The sequence below is a fragment of the Ascaphus truei genome, chromosome 2, assembly GCF_040206685.1.
Source record: "Ascaphus truei isolate aAscTru1 chromosome 2, aAscTru1.hap1, whole genome shotgun sequence".
Taxonomy (NCBI): domain Eukaryota; kingdom Metazoa; phylum Chordata; class Amphibia; order Anura; family Ascaphidae; genus Ascaphus; species Ascaphus truei.
This window is the reverse complement of record NC_134484.1, coordinates 462353673-462376663: the sequence shown is the minus strand read 5'-3', so window position 1 is coordinate 462376663 and position 22991 is coordinate 462353673. Positions and strand designations below refer to the sequence as shown.

Below are 22991 nucleotides of genomic sequence, written 5' to 3'. Positions count from 1 at the left end.
AGTTCTCTTGTGTCAGGGTAGTGACTCATGAAGCTACGGTCTCGGTTTAGGCCACTGCTAAGTGCCCCGAACAGCTGCTTAAATTTGTATTCATGCAAACATCTCTCTTTCGGTGTTCTAAGATTACCTTTGAGTATGGCCACCTTCAGATCGTTCATCTTATGGCCAAAGTCAGAGAAATTTTCGCCGACAGGACTGTCTCTTGTTCTGCGTGTGATGCTGTGGCGAGGCAGATTCATTCTCTTGTTTAGCCCTTGTCCCGTCTTACCTATGTAGTAGCAGCCCTCTGGGCATTTCATGCACATGATGAGGTACACGACATTGCTGGAGGAACAGGTGAACCTTCCTCTGATTTTGTACTCCAGATTCCTGTGTGGCATTTGCATTGTGCCCGCTGTGTGGAGCATTGCGCAGGATTTGCATCTTGCGTCCTGGCATGGTCTTGTTCCGCATTCAGTTGTACTGTTGAATACTTTACTCCTCACCATCATTTTCTTGAGATTATGAGGTTGTCTGTATGATAATAAGGATGTTTCAGGGAAGACCTGTTGCAGTCTTGTATCTTCCTGGAGAGTGGGTTGTAGTTCCCTGGTGCTCAGGCGTAGGGCTTCTAGGTGTGGGTTATATGTGACCATCAAAGGTACACTGTCGCTTGTCTCTTTCTGTCTGTATTCAAGGAGATCACTTCTTGGTATTCTGGTGGCTTTGTGGATTTGCTGGTCTACAATTCTGTGGTTATATCCACGGTTTATGAATTCTGATCTCAGGGCTGAAATCCGCTGGCCTCTGTCTGATATATATATATATATATATATATATATATATATATACAGTGTTCGACAAACCTATACATTTGCTCGCCCCGGGCGAGTGGATCTAACATAGTGGCGAGTTCCTATTGGCCCAAGCAGCACACGTTTGGTACTAGGTGGCGAGTAGATTTTCTTGTGTGGCGAGTAGATTTTTTGGTGATTTGTCGACCACTGTATATATATATATGAAAACAACAAGGGGAAAGCAACCTTTAAATAGCACACGGACATAAATGAAAGTGTAACAAAAAGAATTTTATTAAAGTGATTAAAACAGGGGATGAAATATAAAAGGAGAGTGGGGCTCAACACTACCTAGACATTATGGACCTGGAGGCAAGGGTCTAAATAAAGATCCAAAGCAAGACATATACAGGGTACAGGTGGCTTTGTCTAAGCACACCTGCGTGACAATCAACCTGCACTGAGATCTTGTGACCACATGTAAAAATATTATGCCATATAATTTGATGCAATGGTTACATGTTATGGGTACACAAGTGATAGAGGTAACAGAATGCTAAATACGTCACCGCTCAGTAGGTAGCTGTCACAAAGGTAGGTCAAAACTCCATGTCAGATGGAAAAAGGTAGGGGCCCCCCTCAGCAAGACTCCCACTCCAACGCGTTTCGACAGGAAACTGTCTTCTTCTGACTCCCAGAAGAAGACAGCTTAACGCAGTATTATGGTATATATATATTACCTAACTATTATTATATTTTTTTTAAAAACACGTTTGCAGTAGCAGTTTTGAGTTATACATGGTTTCTCTTCTTTCTAATATATTGTTTGTAGAGCCAAAATCCAGGTCTATATTGAAAGTGTATTTGCTGCAGTGATAGGCCATGTGAATGTGTAAGTTTATGAAAGAATGGGGCTCTCGTTTGATACCAAGCACCATGTTGTTGCTGAGTATCCAAGAGGCTTGCAGTGCACACTTTGGAAACAGTGCTGTGCCCTCTATTACAAGCTCAGACTGGCCATCTGCAGTTCTAATCACCAGATTCCTGGCTTAATTGAAATGGTCCAGGCACATAATTAGCTGCGCTTGATGTCCCTCGAGAACGAGGTTCAATGCACAAAGCCATTAATCTTTGACTTCAGCCGTTGTATTGGTGCCGAACCAACTCAACGTTGAAATGCTACTGTGACACTGTTTGCTTTTCACTATGTCTTGAAAAGCGGCCAAGGAAGTTTCACAAAAAGTATAGTGTTATTTCTGAAAATGAGTCCCATAAACAAGGATGAATACGGAGTCTCCTTAGAGAGTTTGGGGTTTACTTTAGTGGCTGGGAGATCAGCCAATGAAATGGAAATACCAGAAAACATTATCATAATTACCCCATGTGCTTTTCTGGGGAAGGAAAGCCAAACGAAGGTTATTTTACAGGCTCTGGATAGAATCACTATCTAGCTTTCCTCAGCCTGGCCGTATTCCTAACAGTTTGCATTTGCACTGAGATGTTCCCGGATTCTTCTACCCAAACGTTGGCAGAGGGAATTAAATGAAGTTAAGCTGAAGCCCTTCAAACTAACAGCAGATGTTGTCTTGTTAGATTCCACAATGATACATGTCATCTATCATCTCTTTTCACTGGATGCTTTTAATCTGCTCAATTGCCCTCAAGAGATAGCAATTTGTTCAAATTGTTTCAATGAACCACCTAGAGACAAATATAATCAAATATTATACTATTTAGTTTTCATTTGTAAATTAAAACCAGAAACGTTACTTATTTCATTTTTGTAAAACTTTTCATTATTATTTTCATTTTATGGTATGGTTCCAACACATAAAGCAGCACAATATTGTGATTATTATTGTTGTTTATTTGTAAATCTCCAACGTGTCCCGCAGCGCGGTACAGAGGGCGCAGTGACGTCAATGCACAAACAGATACAGGAGGTAATGAGAGCTTACAGTCTAGAGCAGGCCTGCACAACTCCAGTCCTCGAGGGCCGCAAACAGGCCAGGTTTCCAGGATATCCCTACTGTACTTCAGGACAGCTGGCTTAATTAGTGGCTCAGTCATACTGCGCCACTAATTGAGCCAGCTGTCCTGAAGTAGGGATATTCTGAAAACCTGGCCTGTTTGTGGCCCTCAAAGACTGGAGTTGTGCAGGCCTGGTCTAGAGGGAATAAGGTGCAAGGCTGAAACAAGAAGGTAAAGTGGCAGCTCATTGTGGGACGGATTGTACCTCCCGGTGGAGCATTGTCCAGAAGCACAGCTGATCCCATTAAGGCAGGGGTGTCAAACGAATTTCGTATGAGGGTCCTGATTAGATTTCATTCAGGCCGTACATATCATTTATTTTCAAAATATGCCAATTAAACATTGTAATAGAGCTGTATGCTAGATATTAGCATTAAGCTCACCCCCCCTCTCTTTCTCACTTCCCCACCTTCTCTCTATTTATTTCCTTTGACTGAGCCACCTGTGCTGAAGCAGGGATATGCTAAAATGCTTACCAGTTGGTGGCCCTTGAGGACTGGAGTTGCCCACTCATAGCCTACTGCAATGATGCACCAGATAAAATAACATTGAATCAAATAGCAATGATTCCATGACTAATGCATGCATACTTATAAGCAGCCCGGGGCTGTTTTTTGTAGAGTAGTAAATAAAACTCTTCATACTTGGCTAAGACTTCAGATAGCACTACAAAGCGTACACATGACTGACACCACGTTGTTAATGGATTTATTACCTGTGAAAAGCTTCTGGCGCCTCAGACATATTGTCAGAGCCAGGCAAATATAACACTGTCCTCACAATTAGGTGGATGCCTTTTGCTGTAGGTAACACTTGTATTTATTTATAAAGTATTTTACCAGGAAGTAATACATTGATAGTTACCTCTCCTTTTCACTCATGTCCTGGGCACAGTGTTAAAATGACAAATAATACATGGTTACAAATACAGTTACATAAGTGAACAGTGTATACATTACATACAAGAAATTGCATGCATACTTAAAGATAATATATATTATGGGTGTATGTAACAGTTACAGACCAGATTAATGTGAGAAAGCTTTGGTTTTGAAAGAACTTAAGCTGGTGGTGGATGTGAGAGTCTCTGGTAGGTTGTTCCAGTTTTGGGGTGCACGGTAAGAGAAGGAGGAGCAGCCGGATACTTTGTTGAGCCTTGGGACCATGAACAGTCTTTTGGAGTCAGATCTCAGATGATAGGTGCTGCATGTGGTAGGGGTGAGGAGCTTGTTCAGATAGATGGTTAGCTTGCCCAGAAAGTATTTGAAGGAAAGACAGGAAAGGTGAACTTTGCGCCTAGACTCAAGTGATGACCAATCTAGTTCTTTGAGCATTTCGCAGTGATGTGTGTTGTAGTTGCATTGGAGAACAAAACGGCATATTGAGTTGTAGAGGGTGTCATGTTTGCTAAGGTGAGTTTGGGGTGCCGAGCTGTAAACTATGTCTCCATAGTTGATAATTGGCATTAGCATCTGCTGTGCGATGCGCTTTCTGACCAGGAGACTTAGGGAGTATTTGTTCCTCTAAAGTACACCTAGTTTGGCATAGGTTTTGGATGTCAGGGTATCAATGTGCGTCCCGAATGTTAAGTGGGAGTAAAACCATATGCCCAGGTATTTAAAACTAGTAACAGGAGTTAGGGTGGTGTTAGCGTTGGTACACTACTTTGCCCTGTTTTTTTTTAGTGAGTATTAATAATATACAAAGTTGGGCTAAGACACGAGAACTTCACTGTCTGCAACTATCATTCGGGAAGCTTTATTCTTCTCTCATGTACCTGGAGAAGGGAGAAATAATAGGTAGAGATGGGAGAATCTGTCCAAATCGGTTTTGCTGAGTTTCTCGAGTTTTCCATGCAAAATCCGTTCCGCTGTGTCAAATCCGCCGTCGGATTGTTACAGTTTCAATCCGCGCAGATTAATCCAAAGACGCCATTGGATACTTATTTATTTTTATTTATAAAATTTTACCATGCAGTAATACATTGAGAGTTACCTCTCGTTTCCAAGTATGTCCTGGGCACAGAGTTATGAAGACAAATAATCCATAGTTACAAATACAGTTACATAAATGAACATTCGCGCCCCCCCTTCTCCCAATGGCTCGGCGTCAAATGATGTCGCGGGTCATGTGACGTAACGTGACCCCACGTGTCATTTGATGTGCATTGCCATGGCGACGCGTGACGTCACATGACCCCGCAGCATCATTTGACGCTGTGTTGCCCGGCTGGCAGCAGAGCAGGTAAGTGAGTTACAGAGGCCTCCCGCCTCCCCCGGCATTTAATTTAAGTGCAATGGGGAATAGTGCTGGGCCTCTGTAACCGCCGCGCCCCCCCTAGAAATTCTCCCTCCCCCTGGGGGGCGTGCCTCCCAGTTTGCGCACCGCTGGTCCAGAACATCCACCTCTCGCTGATTTGGTTCTTGGAGACTAACATCTTTAAAACTGTTTGTATTAAACACAGTATATACAGTATAGTACAGCCAGGAGCAGAATGGATTACAAAGAGTGTAAGCTCTTCGGGGCAAGGATGCCTTTTCCTAATGACTACTTATACGTATGAAGCGCTTATTCCTATTATGTCGCGTGTGTTACTGCTTTAACGCACAATGTACGCGGATAGCACTATGTAAAAAAAGAAATACATACATGATGAGAAAGACATTATAAATACAATACGTGTTTTTCCCTGAACACTCACGTGTCTGATAGTTATATAGCCCATGCTTCCCCCCCTAATCGCAGATCAGGTCCCCTAAGGTGTTCTGGGGTCTGGCTAGATGTCTCTGTGTGGTGCATACCTGCTGGCAACAGGAGGGCCTGTGTCTCCCGCGATGACATGGGGGACAACAGGAACAGGTTTCTGGGGTGAATGCCTTCGTTCTCATTCAATGGTGCTGCGCCTCCATCTGTAGTAAGCCCCAGGGATGCGGGGTGGAATCCCTACCACAGAAATCCCCTTCCCAGGGATTGAGAGATTCCAGTCTCACACAAGGATTATCTTTAAAAGCAGCAGTCTCTTTATTCTCTTGGGTAGCAGCAGCAGCAGCCGACAGGTACAGTTGATGCACAGTCCACTAACTGTTCTCCCTTGTGATGTCCCTGCCGCAACTCTGGACCAAAGGGCATTCAGAGTGGGGCTAGCTCTTCCCTCACCCCCTAAGCAAAGTGAGAGGTATTTGGTCCACCTCACTAACTATAGCTATATCAGCTCTACTCAGGAGCTAATCATCCATCTCCTCACTAACACACTAACTCTGAACTGACACAGGCAGAACACACACTAAATAGGAAATGCACTGCTCTTTATAATATCAGCAGGCACCGCCCCTGTGTCTCTTGCTTTGACACAGGGTCAGGTGACCTACCTCCACCACTCAGGGCAAGTGCTTGAAGTGGGGGAAACCCATGATAACTCCTGGCAACCTGCCCTTACCAGGGATTATACCAGGAGGAGGATAGAACTATAGCCCCATTTCTTACCAGGGCTACAGTTAGGTACGGTACAAATAACCCGAGCAAATGAAGAGAATACCAGTATTCTGCACACAATGTATTGATAGTTAAATGAAAAATGATATGCACTCATGTGTAAGACTTTCCATCTCAATACAACAGGGAATAGAATCGTAACTGCTGCTGTGCTGAGCATCCAAAAGTAATCACTAAACTCTGAAAAACTCGGCGGTCTTCACGTCAAACTTGTGTAGCTCACACAAGCAAATACTGTCTTCATTTTGAGTGCCAGGTTTATTTGTACACAGCTATTTTGTATTTGGACCTCTTGGAGTGGTCCTCCCCTCTCCCTCACCCCCCCCCCCCGTGCAACAGTGAAACACACACACACACACACACATACACGCACACACAATTTCCTATTTAGAAGTGCTGTCTCATTTGTGTATAGTGCCTGATATTTTGTTATTCTATAAATACATTTTTATTTCATTTGAAATCCAAAGAGTCTAATAACTTTTTACAATGGTGTAATAAGAGTTTCCATACTATAGGTGACAAAATATTCTGTTGTTAGCTAATTTCAAAGCAGGATATTATTAATCTATAAAATGTGTTACCAGGAAGTAATGCAATGAGCATTACCTCTGGTTTTCAAGTATGTCCTGGGCACAGAGTTATGATGACAATACATGGTTACATTAAATGAACAGTGTTACACACTATATTTAAAGAGATTACATGAACAGATAAAGAGAATATATATTATAGGCGTATGGAACAGTTACAGACCAGATTAAAATGTGACAGCTTTATTTTGTAATGAATTTACTGTAGACATGTTTTCTTTCCTCCAGATAACATAAGAACACAGTAACCTATTGGAAAGTAAGAGACACTGTTGATATAAACATTGTAAGAATCCTGAAGTGCTACAAATGATTAAAAGTAGAATCCATTATACCAGGCAGTTTCATATAACAAGCTCTTTAGTCTGACACGGAACACAAATTGCATTAGGCTGTCAGGCAGCGGAATCATTTTTTCATTTAGACATGTAAGATCACAACCTTTAGAGTGGGAATAAGCCCAGATATTGAAGGCCTGCCAAGAAAGTAACAGACAGTAAATGATTCAAATTATTGCAGAGATCAGGATCAGTCTTGCGGTTATCACATTGCAGAGACTAAGGTTCAAGTACTACAGTATACTAACATTAAGTAACCCCAGGCAAGTTAACCCCACCATTTTAAGTTATTTGATGTCATGTAGATCTACAGTATATATCCTCACTGAATTAAATACATATTTCAATATAATTATAATTAAGAAACCAGTACAGCCTTGGACAAAGGGGATCTCAGGACATATATAAGTATTAGTATTTTTAAACTTTTAACATTTCCACAGTAAACAAATGTTTTTTTTCCGATGTTTAGCAAATAATCTTGTCACTAAAAAATACAATATAGTCATTAACATTGTTAGCTTAGTTTGGTTCTTTCGTTAACAAAGTAATTATGCTGCCACCATTAGTCAAACAGATAAACGTAAGTAGTTGATAGACTTGTTCCCAATGTTCCAGCAAAAAGCAATTCCTATTAATTTTTCACAATATAAAAATAAGTAAGACTGTTACTTTAAGGGCTATTGGATCTTTCTCCAGCTGCAGCACATCATTTAATCTAAGGCTGACGCTTCTCAGTGAGCCCCTGCAGCCGTAATGAGAGCGGCTTTAGCAGGGGCTCGCGCACGCCGGTCACGTGAGCGGTTCGCCCAATGAGGGCGAACCAGCTCCGTGATGTCACAGCCCCCCCGCCCACCCCCGACACGCCCCCCCGCCCACCCCCGACACGCCCCCCGGATGGCGCGCGGACCAAGGCCAGGGAAAGCACCCGCTTTCCCTCAGCCTCCGCGCGCCTCCGCACGGCTGCAGTCCTATGGACGCAGCTAGAATGTGCAATCTTGTCTCGAATTGATTTGGTTTTAATAGAGGAGATCACAGTGAACTTCATTCTGAAAAATAACTCTCGAGTTTCTTTTCAATACTTTATTTGAAGGATTACAGAAACTAATACTATTACTATTTGAAGATGTATGCCTCATATACACTGCTGCCTCATGGATATGTGCTGCTTGAGGTAATTGCTTTGCCTTAAGTAGTTGCTGCAAATGATCCATGCCAAGACGTTTCTACAATTACATGAACAGAACAACAGTGAGTCGATATTTCGTTTGCGTGGACCTTTATATGAAACAAAAAGCCTCCTCTTAGACAATTAGTAATCAATAACCATAATAAGAGTCAGCATTCAATGAATAGAGCTTTAGCACTTTGTGATATTCTTTGCCGGAACATTAGGAGGGTTTTATCATCTTGGTTGACATAACACCTTATTCTGTAATGTCAAGGTTAGGATTGTGCTGGTCCAATAATATATAATATTGTGCAAAATATCTACACAATAAAATAATATAGTACACACATATATATGTGATGAATAATAGTTGTCAAATGAGTTAATGTTGTATATTACCATTATTAATATTGATTTATTTAGAACGCACCAAAGTATTCTGCAGCTAGTATATATATATATATATATAGATATAGATATCTATATCTATATATACACATTACATGAGTAGAGATGGGCGAACCTGTCTGGATCCGATCCCTCGATTTCCGTGGATTGTTTTAACTAAATCCGATCGGTGCACAAAAATCCATCTGTGGATTGGAAACAAAAAAATCAGAGTGGGTTTGAATGACGGGGAGGGAGATATGGAGTAAATTACAGAGAGATGCCTGTACTGGAAAAAGAGCACACCTGAGGCACCCTGGGAGATATGCTAATAACTACAGTATACAGTATAAAGTATATTTATATGAGTCACACCCCACACTTCCTCACAAGCTGTCCTTTAGAACTATACTGTAGAGGGAGGTTTGAGGGGCTATATACAGTTAGGTCCGGAAATAATTGGACACTGACACAATTTTCATAATTGTGGCTCTGTACGCCACCACAATGGATTTGAAATGAAACAACCGAGATGCAACAGAAGTGCAGACTTTGAGCTTTAATTCAAGGGGTTTAACAAAAATATTGTATGAAACGTTTAGGAATTGCAACCATTTTCATACACAGTCCCCTTATTTCAGGGGCTCAAATGTAATTGGACAAATTAACACATTCATAAATAAAATGTTCATTTTTAATACTTTGTCGAGAATCCTTTGCAGGCAATGACTGCTTGAAGTCTGGAACGCATGGACATCACCAAACGCTGGGTTTCCTCCTTTGTGATGCTTTGCCAGGCCTTTACTGCAGCTGTCTTCAGTTGTTGTTTGTTCGTGGGTCTTTCTGCCTTAAGTTTTGTCTTCAGCAAGTGAAATGCATGCTCGATCGGGTGGAGATCAGGTGATTGACTCGACCATTGCAGAATATTCCACTTCTTTGCCTTAAAAAACTCCTGGGTTGCTTTTGCAGTATGTTTTGGGTCATTGTCCATCTGTAAAGTGAAGTGCCATCAACTTCGCTGAATTTGGCTAAATCTGAGCAGACAATATATCCCTATACACTTCAGAATTCATACGGCTGCTTCTGTCTTCTGTCACATCATCAGTAAACACTAGTGACCCAGTGGCATTGTAAGCCATGCATGCCCATGCCATCACACTACTTCCACCGTGTTTTACAGATGATGTGGTATGCATTGGATCATGAGCTGTTCCAAGCCTTCTCCATACTTTTTTCTTCCCAACATTCTGGTACAGGTTGATCTTAGTTTCATCTGTCCAAAGAATGCTGTTCCAGAACTGGGCTGGCTTTATTAGATATTGTTTGGCAAAGTCTAATTTGGCCTTTCTATTCTTGAGGCTTATGAATGGTTTGCACATTGTGGTGAACCCTCTGTATTTGCACTCGTGAAGTCTTCTCTTTATGGTAGAGTTGGATAATGATATGCTTACCTCCTGGAGAATGTTATTCTTTACCATGGAAAGGATCCTACGATCATCCACCACTGTTGTCTTCCGTGGACGTCCAGGCCTTTTTGTGTTGCAGAGCTCACCAGTGCATTGTTTTTTTCTCAGAATGTACCAAACTGTTGATTTAGCCACTCCTAATGTTCCTGCTATCTCCCTGATGGATTTATTTATTTATTTTTTTGCAGTCTAAGGATTCCCTGTTTCACTTGCATTGAGAGCTCCTTTGACCACATGTTGTGGGTTCACAGCAACAGCTTCTAAATGCGAATGCCACACCTGGAATCAACTCCAGACCTTTTACCTGCTTAATTGATGATGAAATAATGAAGGAATAGCCCACACCTGTCCATGAAACAGCTTTTGAGTCAATTGTCCAATTACTTTTGGTCCCTTGAAAAATAGAGGGCTACATATTAAAGAGATGTAATTCCTAAACCCTTCCTCCAATTTGGATGTGAATATCCTCAAATTAAAGTTGATAGAATGCACTTTAAGCCCATATACATTATTTAACTGTAACTTGAATTTATTTTGGTACACTTCCGAAATAAAAAAACTTGTATCAGTGTCCAATTATTTCCGGACCTGACTGTATATATATACCTAACTGTATATAATTTTTGTGATTATCACTTTATTTCACATCATATATATATATATATTATAGATATTATATAATTTTAAATATTCACATTATAGCACAGTATCACTACTTATTGGCGCTACTTTTTTGTTTGTTTAATATATATATATATATTAAACAAATATATATATATATATATATATATATATGATGTGAAATAAAGTGATAATCACAAAAATATGTATAAATGTGCAAATAAATAGATAAATAAATAAAATTTTGCAAATATGAAAATGCAAATAAATAGATATTATATAATTGTAAATATTCACATTATAGCACAGTATCACTACTTATTGGCGCTACTTTTTTGTTTGTTTTATATATATATATATATATATATATATATATATATATATATATATATATATATATAAAACAAACAAACCCTAAATGTGCAAATAAATACTTATCACAAAATGACTAGTTCAAACAACCAATGAAGGAAACAATAGAAATATAACACATTAATGTAACAAAATAAATTGTAATAATTGAAAAATATAAAACCAGTCCCAATAAAAAGTCCAAAGGATATATAGAATAAAATCCAATAGAAGGGGAACTTCAGGCTGCTCTGAAACAGATGAACCACATCCAGTGGAACCTGTAGAAAAGAAAAGAGGAGAGAGCGCACGCCCCATAGCGTAAAATAGTAACAATTTATTGGGGGGGGGGGAGAGGGAGAGGGATAAGAATCGCACTCACAAGATTTCAAATATAAATGCACGATTATGAATAAATATCACCGCCAAGTTGAATAATCACCGCAGTCCATGGATAATGTCCACCGGAAAGATGATAATCTGTACTTGTAGTCAGTCAGACTTGCAAACCACCTGGTGAAGCCTTTCCGTTAGTTTTCTCCTGCTCGGCTGGATGTCGATTTGCGCATCAAAAAAAATCTCTCAGGAATGATTTGAAGGTAGTCACATATTTTTAAAGAAAATAATCAATATAAAGTGACAAATTGGAGGTACGATCATTTATTTTCTGAAGTTGTAGGCCTCCCTACACTCCTTTTTTTCTAATGATGTATGTGTTTTGGGGACATGATTAAAAATCCCAGCAATTTTAGGATTTTGTACAACATAAATTAATATGCTGCTTTATTTCAAATTCATTTGTTTACATCTGTCTTAAAAAATATATATTTTTTAAAAGTTTTAAAAAATTACTTTGCCAGGTCTTTGAGTTATTCAAAGGTAATATCATCTCCCAAAAGTCTGGAGTCTTCCAGTTATTTCTGTATAGTCTTGCAAATTGCCTGGAAAATCGGATATAACTTTGTGGGGGTTTCCTCAACTTGGGAAAGTTAATGATATCCATACACTAATAGCCTGTGTAACCTTTTCTAAGGCATTCTGTGACTGTTATCTTTGGTTAATCTGGAACAAATTATCAAGGCACATAAAGGAAAGACACATAATCAGAGCCTTTGCTAAGCAAGCTGGATTTTTGGCAGCGCCCCATCTTCAATTTATCAATTGTGAATCCAACGATCCAACTTGGAACGTGAAGACACCACACCATTAATTACATTAAAATAGTGTTGCCGTTTTAGCAACTGATCTTGTTTTATCCTTGTTGTTTTTTGTTTATTCTTCATAAATTATGTGTGTTTCTCTGTTTCAATGACATAGTGCCGTTTTCATTTGCGCTGCTCCCACTACAGTATGTCCTGACTTTCAACCTGTGCCTTGCAGCTCACTATTTGGATATAGTTTAGTTGAATGTAGGATGAGGGTTGGACACTCAATATTAAAACCCAAGCAATGACTGATGATTAAAGTAGATTCAATGAATGGTCAAGAGTGTGGCAACTATCATTTATCGTGCACTTACCTAAAGTAGTAAAAGAACAATAATTACTAATTAATTAATCCATCCTATCTCAGGTACTAATCAACCACCCATGTGGTAACCCAATACTAGACATGGACGAATTTATTTGGTGGATTTGGATCCTCTACGGATTGGCCGGTTTCTTTGGTTCGCGGTTATCCGCGAATCAATCTCAAAAAGGGCGATTTTATTTTTTTCGGATTTTTTATGTTTTGACAATCCAATCCATGGAATCTGCAATCCGCTGGTGGATTTTAAGAATCCAATCCGCGGATGGCTGAATCCGCTAATTTGATTCTTAAAATCTACCAGCGGATTGCGGAATCCGCAAGTCTGATTGGTAAAATCCACCAGCAGACTGTATCCAATGGCGTTTTTTTTTTTTTTATTAATCCACATGGATTGAAACTGGAACAATCCATAGACAGATTTTATACCGCGAAACGGATTGTGAATGGAGAGCTCTGGAAATTCCACGAAACGGATTCTGACAGTTCCGCCCATCTCTACCCAATACTGGAAATAACATATACTGTACATAGCAATTAAACGTAAAGAGAGAAGCAAATAAACTCTAATACTAAGCGTCTGCACACAACAACAACAAATAGGGCTTTTCTGTATGAGCAAAGTGGATGTTGTCTCCCTAGTTTTTATTATGGGGATAAATATATACTGTAGCAGATTAACATACAACTTCAAGTGCTGAATTCAGCCCTTGACATTTCAATGACATGAAATCTTTTACAAGCTATCAACAATCACTTCTTCATCAGTCAAATGGAATAATGTTTGCTCTGTTTGTGTACTGTAACAATGTCAGCACTACAGCACAAAGAAGCAATACATAGTCCATTTAATTGATGGGGAGAGCAGATTACTTGAGTGCTTCCACCAACAAAAAGCTACAGCAGTTAATGTTACAACTGTATTAGTCCAATAAAAATATATAGACGATGTATCAACTCCTCTGTTGTTGAAAAAGGTATCAAACAACCGGGGAATTGATACATCTCTCATGAAAACAATTTTCTTTAAATTGTATATTAATTGCTTGAGTTCATTTTTTTATTTCTTGAGAACAAAAGCACCAAAACATTACAACTTTCGTATGTGTGTGTCTGGTAAACTTAATTTGTGCTGAAGTCTAAGGACCTTTTATTACACAATTATAAAGACAAGCTCCCACTATGCTCAGTATGCCAGAAAACTGAAGACATTTAGTGGACCATTAATAAAGTCTTCCTTGGCCAGGACAGTATCTTGGTCTGTAGAATAGAATTCCGAAGCAGATAAATGATCAATAAACATATTGGTTTTCCACTGAGACCTGGATGAATGTGTGCTTCGTTTTGAAGATGCTTGACTGGTTACTGTCAACTCTTAAGAGCACCATTATTGTTCTTGAGGATTGTTTGTGGTGTTTCGCTTCGACTGTTTGGCTGCCTAAGCATTAGTTTCCTTTATCATTTAGTCACTCTGTATTACAGTATGTGGTGTGCCGTGTTTTGTGTCTTACTATATTCTGTAATCTAAGTTTATTCTTATGCTGTGGTCAGTCAAATCCGAGCTACAGCTCATAAGCATACATGTAATAAGTATATACAGTATATATCTTTATAGATATATATAGATATATATAGATATATATAGATATATATAGATATATATAGATATATATAGATATATATAGATATATATAGATATATATAGATATATATATATATATATATATCTTTATATAGCGCCATCCATGTACATAGCGCTTTGCAGCAGAAATACATGTGACATAATAGGAATACGCGCTTCCCTCATAAAAGTAGAAAATGCATAAAAACGCTATTTTCACCGCAAATTCGAATTTTGGCAAAACATAGCGCTAATTCCCAATGTTAACCTTAATGAACCTTTGTGGATATGTGATTTTATTATAATGCAGCATTTGCATGTCACTGTCATTAACATCCGTTCTAGTTAACGCTATGCTCTTTACGGGAGACAAAATGACTTAACGTTATGAAGATACACCATTAGTCTTAACGTGACATGAAGTTAGGTTAACTCCATTGTGGAGCTGGGCCTTATTATCTTATAACCGAGGCACTGTAGACCAAAAAATAACTCACCATTCAAAGTCCATGTTGGGAAATGTTCGATGTTCAAATAAATAAAAATAAAAGTATCCTGATTTTTGAGAGGCTTCTAATACCTCATTTCAACCCCATTAAAAGGTGAAGTTCCCACTAAATCTTTATTGTTTACAATGTTTCTGCTGCACTCTACGGCAGGCCGGCACAACTCCAGTCCTCGAGGGCCGCAAACAGGCCAGATTTTCAAAATATCCCTACTTCAGCACAGCTGGCTCAATTAGTGGCTCAGTATGACTGAGCCACTAATTGAGCCAGCTGTGCTGAAGTAGGGATTTCCTGAAAATCTGGCCTGTTTGCGGCCCTTCAGGACTGCAGTTGTGCAGGCCTGCTCTACGGTAAGGTTGTCTGTTCTTCTCTGCTGACTGATTTACAGTATAAATGGCACTGGCAGATTTCCCATTAGGCCCGATAGGCCTAGACGGCAACATTTTGGGGCAGCATGCGCAATGAACGCTTGACGATCGCGCATGCGCGGCAGCAAGGGCCAATCGCCCATGCGTATGAGCGGGAAGCACGGTCGCGCATGCGTGGCTGGCAACATGACATCACACAGCGTCACGTGGGTGGTGTGATCGCTTGTGGGACAATCCCATGCCACGGATTCGCCCACAATGACATGAACGGAAAAAAAGTGTCCTCCTGTGCCGATCCAATCAGAATCCACCACGCTACAAATGGCCGTACAGCACCAAAATGTGTGGTGACAAGAATGGCACACGGGCAACCAGACAATTACATAAAAAATAAAACTAGCTATTCTTGGTAATTGGCTGTAAAGAAAGTCACATTGAGTCCCCATGCAAGTACCGTCGATCATTTTCGTGGGAACTGCACCCTCAATCTGCTACAGTTCCCAGAATTAAAGGAGGGTCATAGATGGATGAGTACTTCCAGGAAAGTTGTCCAGATGATTTCTAATTAAATGAGTGCTTTTAATTATTGGATAGGTGTTGATTGGACAGTATAACTTTTTATGATGTCTGGCTCCAGAGTGAAATGATCTAAAACAGGACTGGCCAACTCCAGTCTTCAAGGGCCACAAACAGGTCAGGTTTTTAGAATATCCCTGCTTCAGCACAGGTGGCTCAATCAGTTGCGCAGTCACCTGTGCTGAAGCAGGGATATCCTTAAAACCTGGCCTGGTGGTGGCCTTTGAGGACTGAAGTTGGCCACCCCTGGTCTAAAACATTTAGGATATAATGTATAGTGCGTGTTACTGTTGTTACTAGTATGTTGCAGTAAAGCAGCTGCATTGACCCTCATGCTGTGTAAATAGATGACCTTCAACTGTAGGTAGATCATGTGCAGAATAATTTGCTTTAATGCACACGTGTAAAGGCCCAGTTTAAATAGTTTAAAAATCATAGAAGAACTCACAGTTTTTCTATTAATCAAATATGAATACAGTATAAATAATACTTATTGTTGTTACTATTGTTATAAAAGCAACAGTGCCTTCACATTCCATAGCTATATACATTGTAAGATGCAATATACAAGGTTAATTGACCCTGTTATATCTAATAATAATAACTTTATTTTTATAGCGCTTTCCTCCCAATGGGACTCTAAGCACTTTACAGTTACAACAAGGGGAAAAGAGGAAAACATTTAAGGTTATAGAACAGACCAAACACAAGGAATGAAACGGTCTACAAAAATACTTCAGGCGCTCCATTAAGATCCCATGACCACAGTATCAAATGCTGCAGAGAGGTGGAGTACTAAGATCAAACAGTCACCTCTGTCTCTTGCCACCAGGAGATCATTAAACACATGAACGAGAGCTGTTTCATTACTATGCTATCTTCTGAATCCTGACCGGAATGGGTCATAGATTGCAGTTGCCACCACTTTGATTTGATAAAGGCCTCTAATTAGCCATGCAATCCTGATCTGATGAAGGCTCTTTTACTAGAGGTCTGCTGACTGGTTCTTTCGGCGATTTAGGAACGATCCCTGTCTGCACAGAGCACTATTTTGGCCGATAACATCAGCACAGCCTCAGAGAAGGCATGTTGGGACTGGGTCCAAATCACAGGTAGTGGAACGCAACCCCTGGATTGTTTGCAAAATGTGTTCTACATCGAGATGGCCAGTGCTAGTCCATACAGCAGGACAACCTGCATTTTCATGCCTGGAACCCCAACACTTATTTTTATCAACCAGATAGTGTTTATTGTATTTGCATCAGTGGGAAAATCCTTAACATCGTTAAAATACGCTTCAAAAAGCAGATGTGGCATTCTGTCAGTGAAGATACCGTTCTATTCAGCAATCTAAGAAAGTGTGCATGACATCTCGGTGACAGCTTACAATGCTAATGTGATCAGTCTCTTAGATTGAATGTGTTATATACTAGGTAACATGGCATGCTACCACAGGCTCTGTTGTGTTAACATGATTTAAGCATGACATGGAGGTAATTAAGGGGTAAACGTGTTACTGTTATGTTCTGTATTAGGTATGTGTAGTGCAGGGGGGGAAAGGAAACTCCAGTCCTCCGGGGCCACCGTCAAGTTTTAAGGATATCTCTGCTTCAGCACAGGTGGCTCAATCAAAGGCGCAGTCTTCAACTGATTGAGCAACTGTGCTGAAGCTGGGATATCCTGAAAACCTGGCATGTGTGGATGTCTTGAAGACGGGAGTAGAGAACCCCTTGCAATACTGGGGTTTGGCACAGAGATTCCAATACTGCAGTCAGGGATTATGGAGCTCTGAAGGCACTCAAAATCTCAACAATGTTCAGCTGCTTCAGTGCTAGATGGTTTCCTGATGCATCAAGACACCGTTTTTTTTGCCACAACATCATTATATTCCTAGTTTCACATTGGGAGGGAATAAAATGCCTTCGGCTATCACATTATTCAAGGGAAAGACAAGCTCGAATTTATCAGTTCAATCAAGCTAATTCTTTAAATGATCCTGCTGTTCAACCAGCGATCCGTAGCTAACATCAGAGAGCCAGAGGGTAACTGTATCAGAGAACACAATCGATCAATAGGCTTCTTATTATTTATTATACATAGGAGGTACAGTATATTACACATGTTATGACAGCTGTAGAAGACACTGTAATTATCATATAAGGGTTAGTAGACTAGCAATACTTGTAAAGATGATATATATCTGATCGTATAATTGCGGTATAAAGTCTCACCGGAATAATCCATTTCAATGAAGTGTAAAATCAGATGCTTCATGTAAACCTTCCAGCTTTCTTTCAACAAAAACTCAACATTGAACATTTATTATGATTACTGGGAAATAACTGTGGTGTGTAAGAAGAAAAAAAAAAAAAAAACAGGTTAAAGTGAATATGTTGATGGCATTAATCTGTAATGCATGATTTACCATTACAAAGTGAAATAAATGCATATTACTAACAGGAGGATGACGTTTTGTTCTGTCAGGCTCATTCAGTCTTCAAATCTAATGCCTGCAGAATGTTATCCCAATTACTTAGGGAATTTGGGCTTATTGCAACGCATTACTTGGTTCATGTTCACTTAACAGAGTCGTATTGAATTGGAGATAATATTTTTTTGCTGTGTTTTTTTACTTCTTAATGAGCAGACAAGTCATCTTGTCAGTGTAGTACAATATATAAATAATTTTAAGTTTTAAGGTGCATTCCGGTTTAATTTCTGTTTGTTTCATGGTTTAATAAGGTGGTTTTTTTTTTTAACCAAATTGAGCCCTGCTTTTGAAGATATTTTTTTTAATGTCACCAATACTGTATGTGTAGTACATGGCCCATTGAGTCTAAGACCAGGCATATGGAAGTAGTCACTGGTCATTTTTTTCTTTCCCCCTCTTGGCCACTTCTTAAAAGAATTATCCCTAGCGATGGGTGAAACTATCAAAATCCGTTCCATGGAATTTCCCGATCTTTCCATTCAAAATCCGTTCCATGGAATTTCCCGATCTTTCCATTCAAAATCCGTTCCATGGAATTTCCCGATCTTTCCATTCAAAATCCGTTCCATGGAATTTCCCGATCTTTCCATTCAAAATCCGTTCCATGGAATTTCCCGATCTTTCCATTCAAAATCCGTTCCATGGAATTTCCAGATCTTTCCATTCAAAATCCGTTCCATGGAATTTCCCGATCTTTCCATTCAAAATCCGTTCCATGGAATTTCCAGATCTTTCCATTCTAAATCTGTTCCGTGGTGTAAAATCCCCCAAAGGAATGGGCCCGTTTCAGTCCATGTGGATTAATTAAAAAACGCCATTGGAAACAATCCGCTGGTGGATTTTACCAATCCACGGATGTTAGAATTTGCTGATTGGCTTGTCAATGATAAAATGGTTATGGGTTCATGGGATCATCTGGTTTGCGATCTGATCTTTACGATTTCATCCCTTCCCAACAGGTGGATGCTGATGATGTCATCACCAAGGAAGAGCAGATATTCCTCTTATTAAAAGCCAAAGCAAAGTGTGAAAGACACCTAAAACCCAAGGTGCACGGTAAGTACTTGTGTGTCTGAAACATGGACGCAACTTGAATAAATGTTACAACCATTATACACATTACCAGCTTGCTGCCTAAAAGTATGCATGGATCCTATTGAGTTGTATACATTGCTCCAAGATTTCCTGCCAGTAGGAAAGACATGGGCAGATGTGCTGGGCTACAGTGCTAGAGAATGCTGCATGGTGGGAGGGAACACCTGGGGTTGAAAGCATAGTAGGTAATGCTGGGATACGTGGGTGGGGGGGGGAACTAGGCTTGTGGGGTGTAGAAGGCAGCAAACAGTCTGAAGCTATGCAGTGATCTCAGTAGAAGCAATCTGCAGATGAATGAAGAATGTTCGGGTAAAAAGCTTCAAGCCAAGGAGTTAATAGGCTGAGGAACACTGGGACATTTAAAGACCAATATCTAACATGCAGGTTTAGTAAACTCTGGCAGCAGGGCAAACAGAATGCCATACTGGATTTTCTAACGCCCCACATGATAAATACTACAGTATGCTGTACATTCTTTAGTCTTCCACATTAGTTCCATTGGACAAGTTAGTACAGTGGATCTTTTCTGACCCAGTTGTGGTGGTAGCGGATCTTATTTAATAGGGACCTCTGGTAAAGAATGGAGCTGGGATTGTCGGTTTTATGTCTCGCTGTGATCAATTATCTTACCTTAAAAAGGTTTCAGGAAATAACCAGTTAATTGATGCCATACAAATTAGCCTAGGGGGCTTATTTATTAACATGGAAATGCCATCATTGCAGTTTAATAAATAAGCCCCCTATTGTGACGTCTCAGTCCCAGCATCGGATCTTTTGTCCAGATCAAAGGCAGGAAACACTGTACTTTCTAAGCAGGGGTTTATTTACAGGGTATAAAGCAGATACAGGGTTAACTCATAACACAAAACAAAAACAAAAGACCTAACTCCTTCCAGAAGTACTGACTAATACTGCTTAGTCCCTAATTAAACTCTATGAGAGCTGTAAAGTCCCACAACTGCCAACTGCCCCATTCTAGCCCTTAGAGGGCAGTGACGGCATCACAATAAATATATATATATATATACAGTGTTCGACAAACCTATACATTTGCTCGCCCCGGGCGAGTGGATTTAACCCCCGGGCGAGTAAATATTGGCCCAAGCAGCACACGTTTGGTACTAGGTGGCGAGTAGATTTTTTGGTGATTTGTCAACCATCAAGGTTGAAACATGTATGTGAGTGGGTCTAATGGCTTTGCATCTCATCCCAGCCTCTGTCTAAAAGCTGTGTTTAAAACAGCATGCATTGGCTTGAGGATTGGCTTGTGTAATACGAGCTTGAGACAAAAGGTGGCACTGAGTGCTCATTTGCATGTCATTTCCCAGAATCCCTTGCTGCAGTGGAAGCGCTGTATGCTGGGTGACAATGGGGAAAGACAGGGTTGCAAACCTGTCTAAGACATGCAAATGAACATACAGTAATATTTACAGTTGCTTTATGCTTTACTGTGGAGGGTTTTTGTCACTTTTTTTACCCACCATAACTATATATATATATAAATATATATATGAGAGAGAGAGAGAGAGAGAGAGAGAGAGAGAGAGAGAGAGAGAGAGAGAGAGAGAGAGAGAGAGAGAGAGAGAGAGAGAGAGAGAGAGAGAGAGAGAGAGAGAGAGAGAGAGAGAGAGAGAGAGAGAGAGAGAGAGAAATTTATTTAGTAACGGTTCATTTACTGATGTAATTCTGAATAGCTTAACCAAGTGGTTCTAAACTCCAGTGCTTAGTCCAGTCCAGGACCTGCAACAGGTCGGCTATTAAGGACATCCCTGCTTCAGCACAGGTAGCTCAGTCAAAATGGCCACTGATTGAGTGACCTGTGCTGAAGTCGGGATATCCTTAAAACCTGACCTGTTGGTGGCCCTTGAGGACTGGAGTTGGGCAGCCATGCAATAAGACAAAGCACAGGCATATTATAAAGGAACAAATACAATTTATGTTTTAATTTACATTGGGTAGAATACAAGAATACTTTAAAAATGATATGAAATATATATCCATGCTTGCCCTTTAAATTATTTTTAGAAAACCATCAAACCCAATAAACACTTTAACTACAGCTACTTTGCTTTGGGTTCATATCGTGCTTTTCTGTAAGATGCTTTCCGGTTTATTACTAAATATTTTTTCTGGAATTTAATTTGTTTTGGTGGCAAAATAAGAGTATTCTGGAGGAAATCGTTTCAGAAGTCCTGCAATGTGATTGGCTACAAATTGATTGGCTGATATTTTATGAACTTCATTCCATAATAATTGCATATTTAACATGGCATAACTGTCATAATAAATTTACCCAATTTCCCAGACTGTAAAGTTTAATGGGTTGCCAAGTTTTCTGTTTCCTTTCCCAAGTCTGTTGCATGCAGTTGGCTTGGGAAATGCTAAACCTTTTCAACACTGCCAGGTGAATGGTTAGTCAGCTGTATTAGAGCGTTGTTCGGAGTACAGATGGTCTGCGCGTTCAGATCTCCAAATGCAATGGGCTTCGCTGGCCTTTCTGGTGTGGGATACTGTCCCAGTGTTGTCATAGCATGTTATAGCAACAGTGACAGACGCATGCTCATTTGCATATTATTACCCAGGATCCCTGGGTGCGGTGGAAGCATTGTATGCTGAGTGACTATGGGGTACGGCCGATTTATGGACCGTCTAAGACGTGACTGTACTCATACGTGCTTTTTGTTTTTTAATCATAGCATGTTATGGAATGTTATGGAAACTGAGAGCACAACATATTCCAGTATTACTCAGACTAACAGCCAAGCGCTGCATCTGTACTTGCAAATTGTAAAACACTTATCTCAAAACCTCTCATTTATTTAGTAACTCAGGACATGTTTTAATGCACTGCATGATCTTTAGAAAAAAATACAATATTCATCATCAACATTTGTTTGTTAAGTAAACTCATGCCTCCACTTAAAGCACCAGTCCATGCTGCCGTTTTTATTTTTATCCCTTTAATACAGTAGAGGCAACGTTTATTCTAACATTTGCCGTAAACTAGCCGGGTTACATTCTGGTTATGTGCTGGGTATGTGCTGGGTATGTGCTGGTATGTTCTGGGCTAGTTTGAGGCACGTTTAAGGCATTTCTGCATTGACTAACGACCCATAGGATTAACACAGCAGGGATCCCTGGCATTCGAATTCAGTTTGAATGGGACTGCCAGGGACCCCCGCTGTTAATCTGATAGGCCATTAATCAATGCAGAAATGCTGGGGCTAGTTTAAGGAAAGTTTAAGGCATGTATTCAGAATGTACCTGGGTGTTTCCTGTTTTTTTTTGGGAATTGCCACTGGTTTTTGTTCGAATAAGAGTTGCCTCTACTGTATGTGCATCAATACAATCCACACCATGATAAGTAATTAGCCAAGTTTCCGATCGAGCCGTTTCTCCTGTGGTCGGTCCACGAAGATTCGACTCGGGGGTTGACTAACTGGCTGTCAGTGCAGCAGAAAGAGGACCAAAGATGCACAGTTCTGTAGGGAAGGTCATGTGACCAGGCAGTCACTAGATACAATTGGTGCACTGCTAGAGAGGGCAGGGCTCAAAAGGGTGTGTGCCAGAGCCTGTTTCAG

The 22991-nt window shown here is 40.1% G+C and overlaps 1 protein-coding gene across 1 annotated transcript in view; it reads left to right on the top strand.

The window, feature by feature from the left end:
- Positions 1–22991, top strand: part of PTH1R (parathyroid hormone 1 receptor) — a 390306-nt gene that overhangs the window by 187368 nt on the left and 179947 nt on the right. The window contains exon 2 of the mRNA XM_075588076.1: positions 19275–19371. Within this exon, the coding sequence (XP_075444191.1) occupies positions 19275–19371 (97 nt within the window). The remainder of the gene's footprint in view (positions 1–19274; positions 19372–22991) is intronic.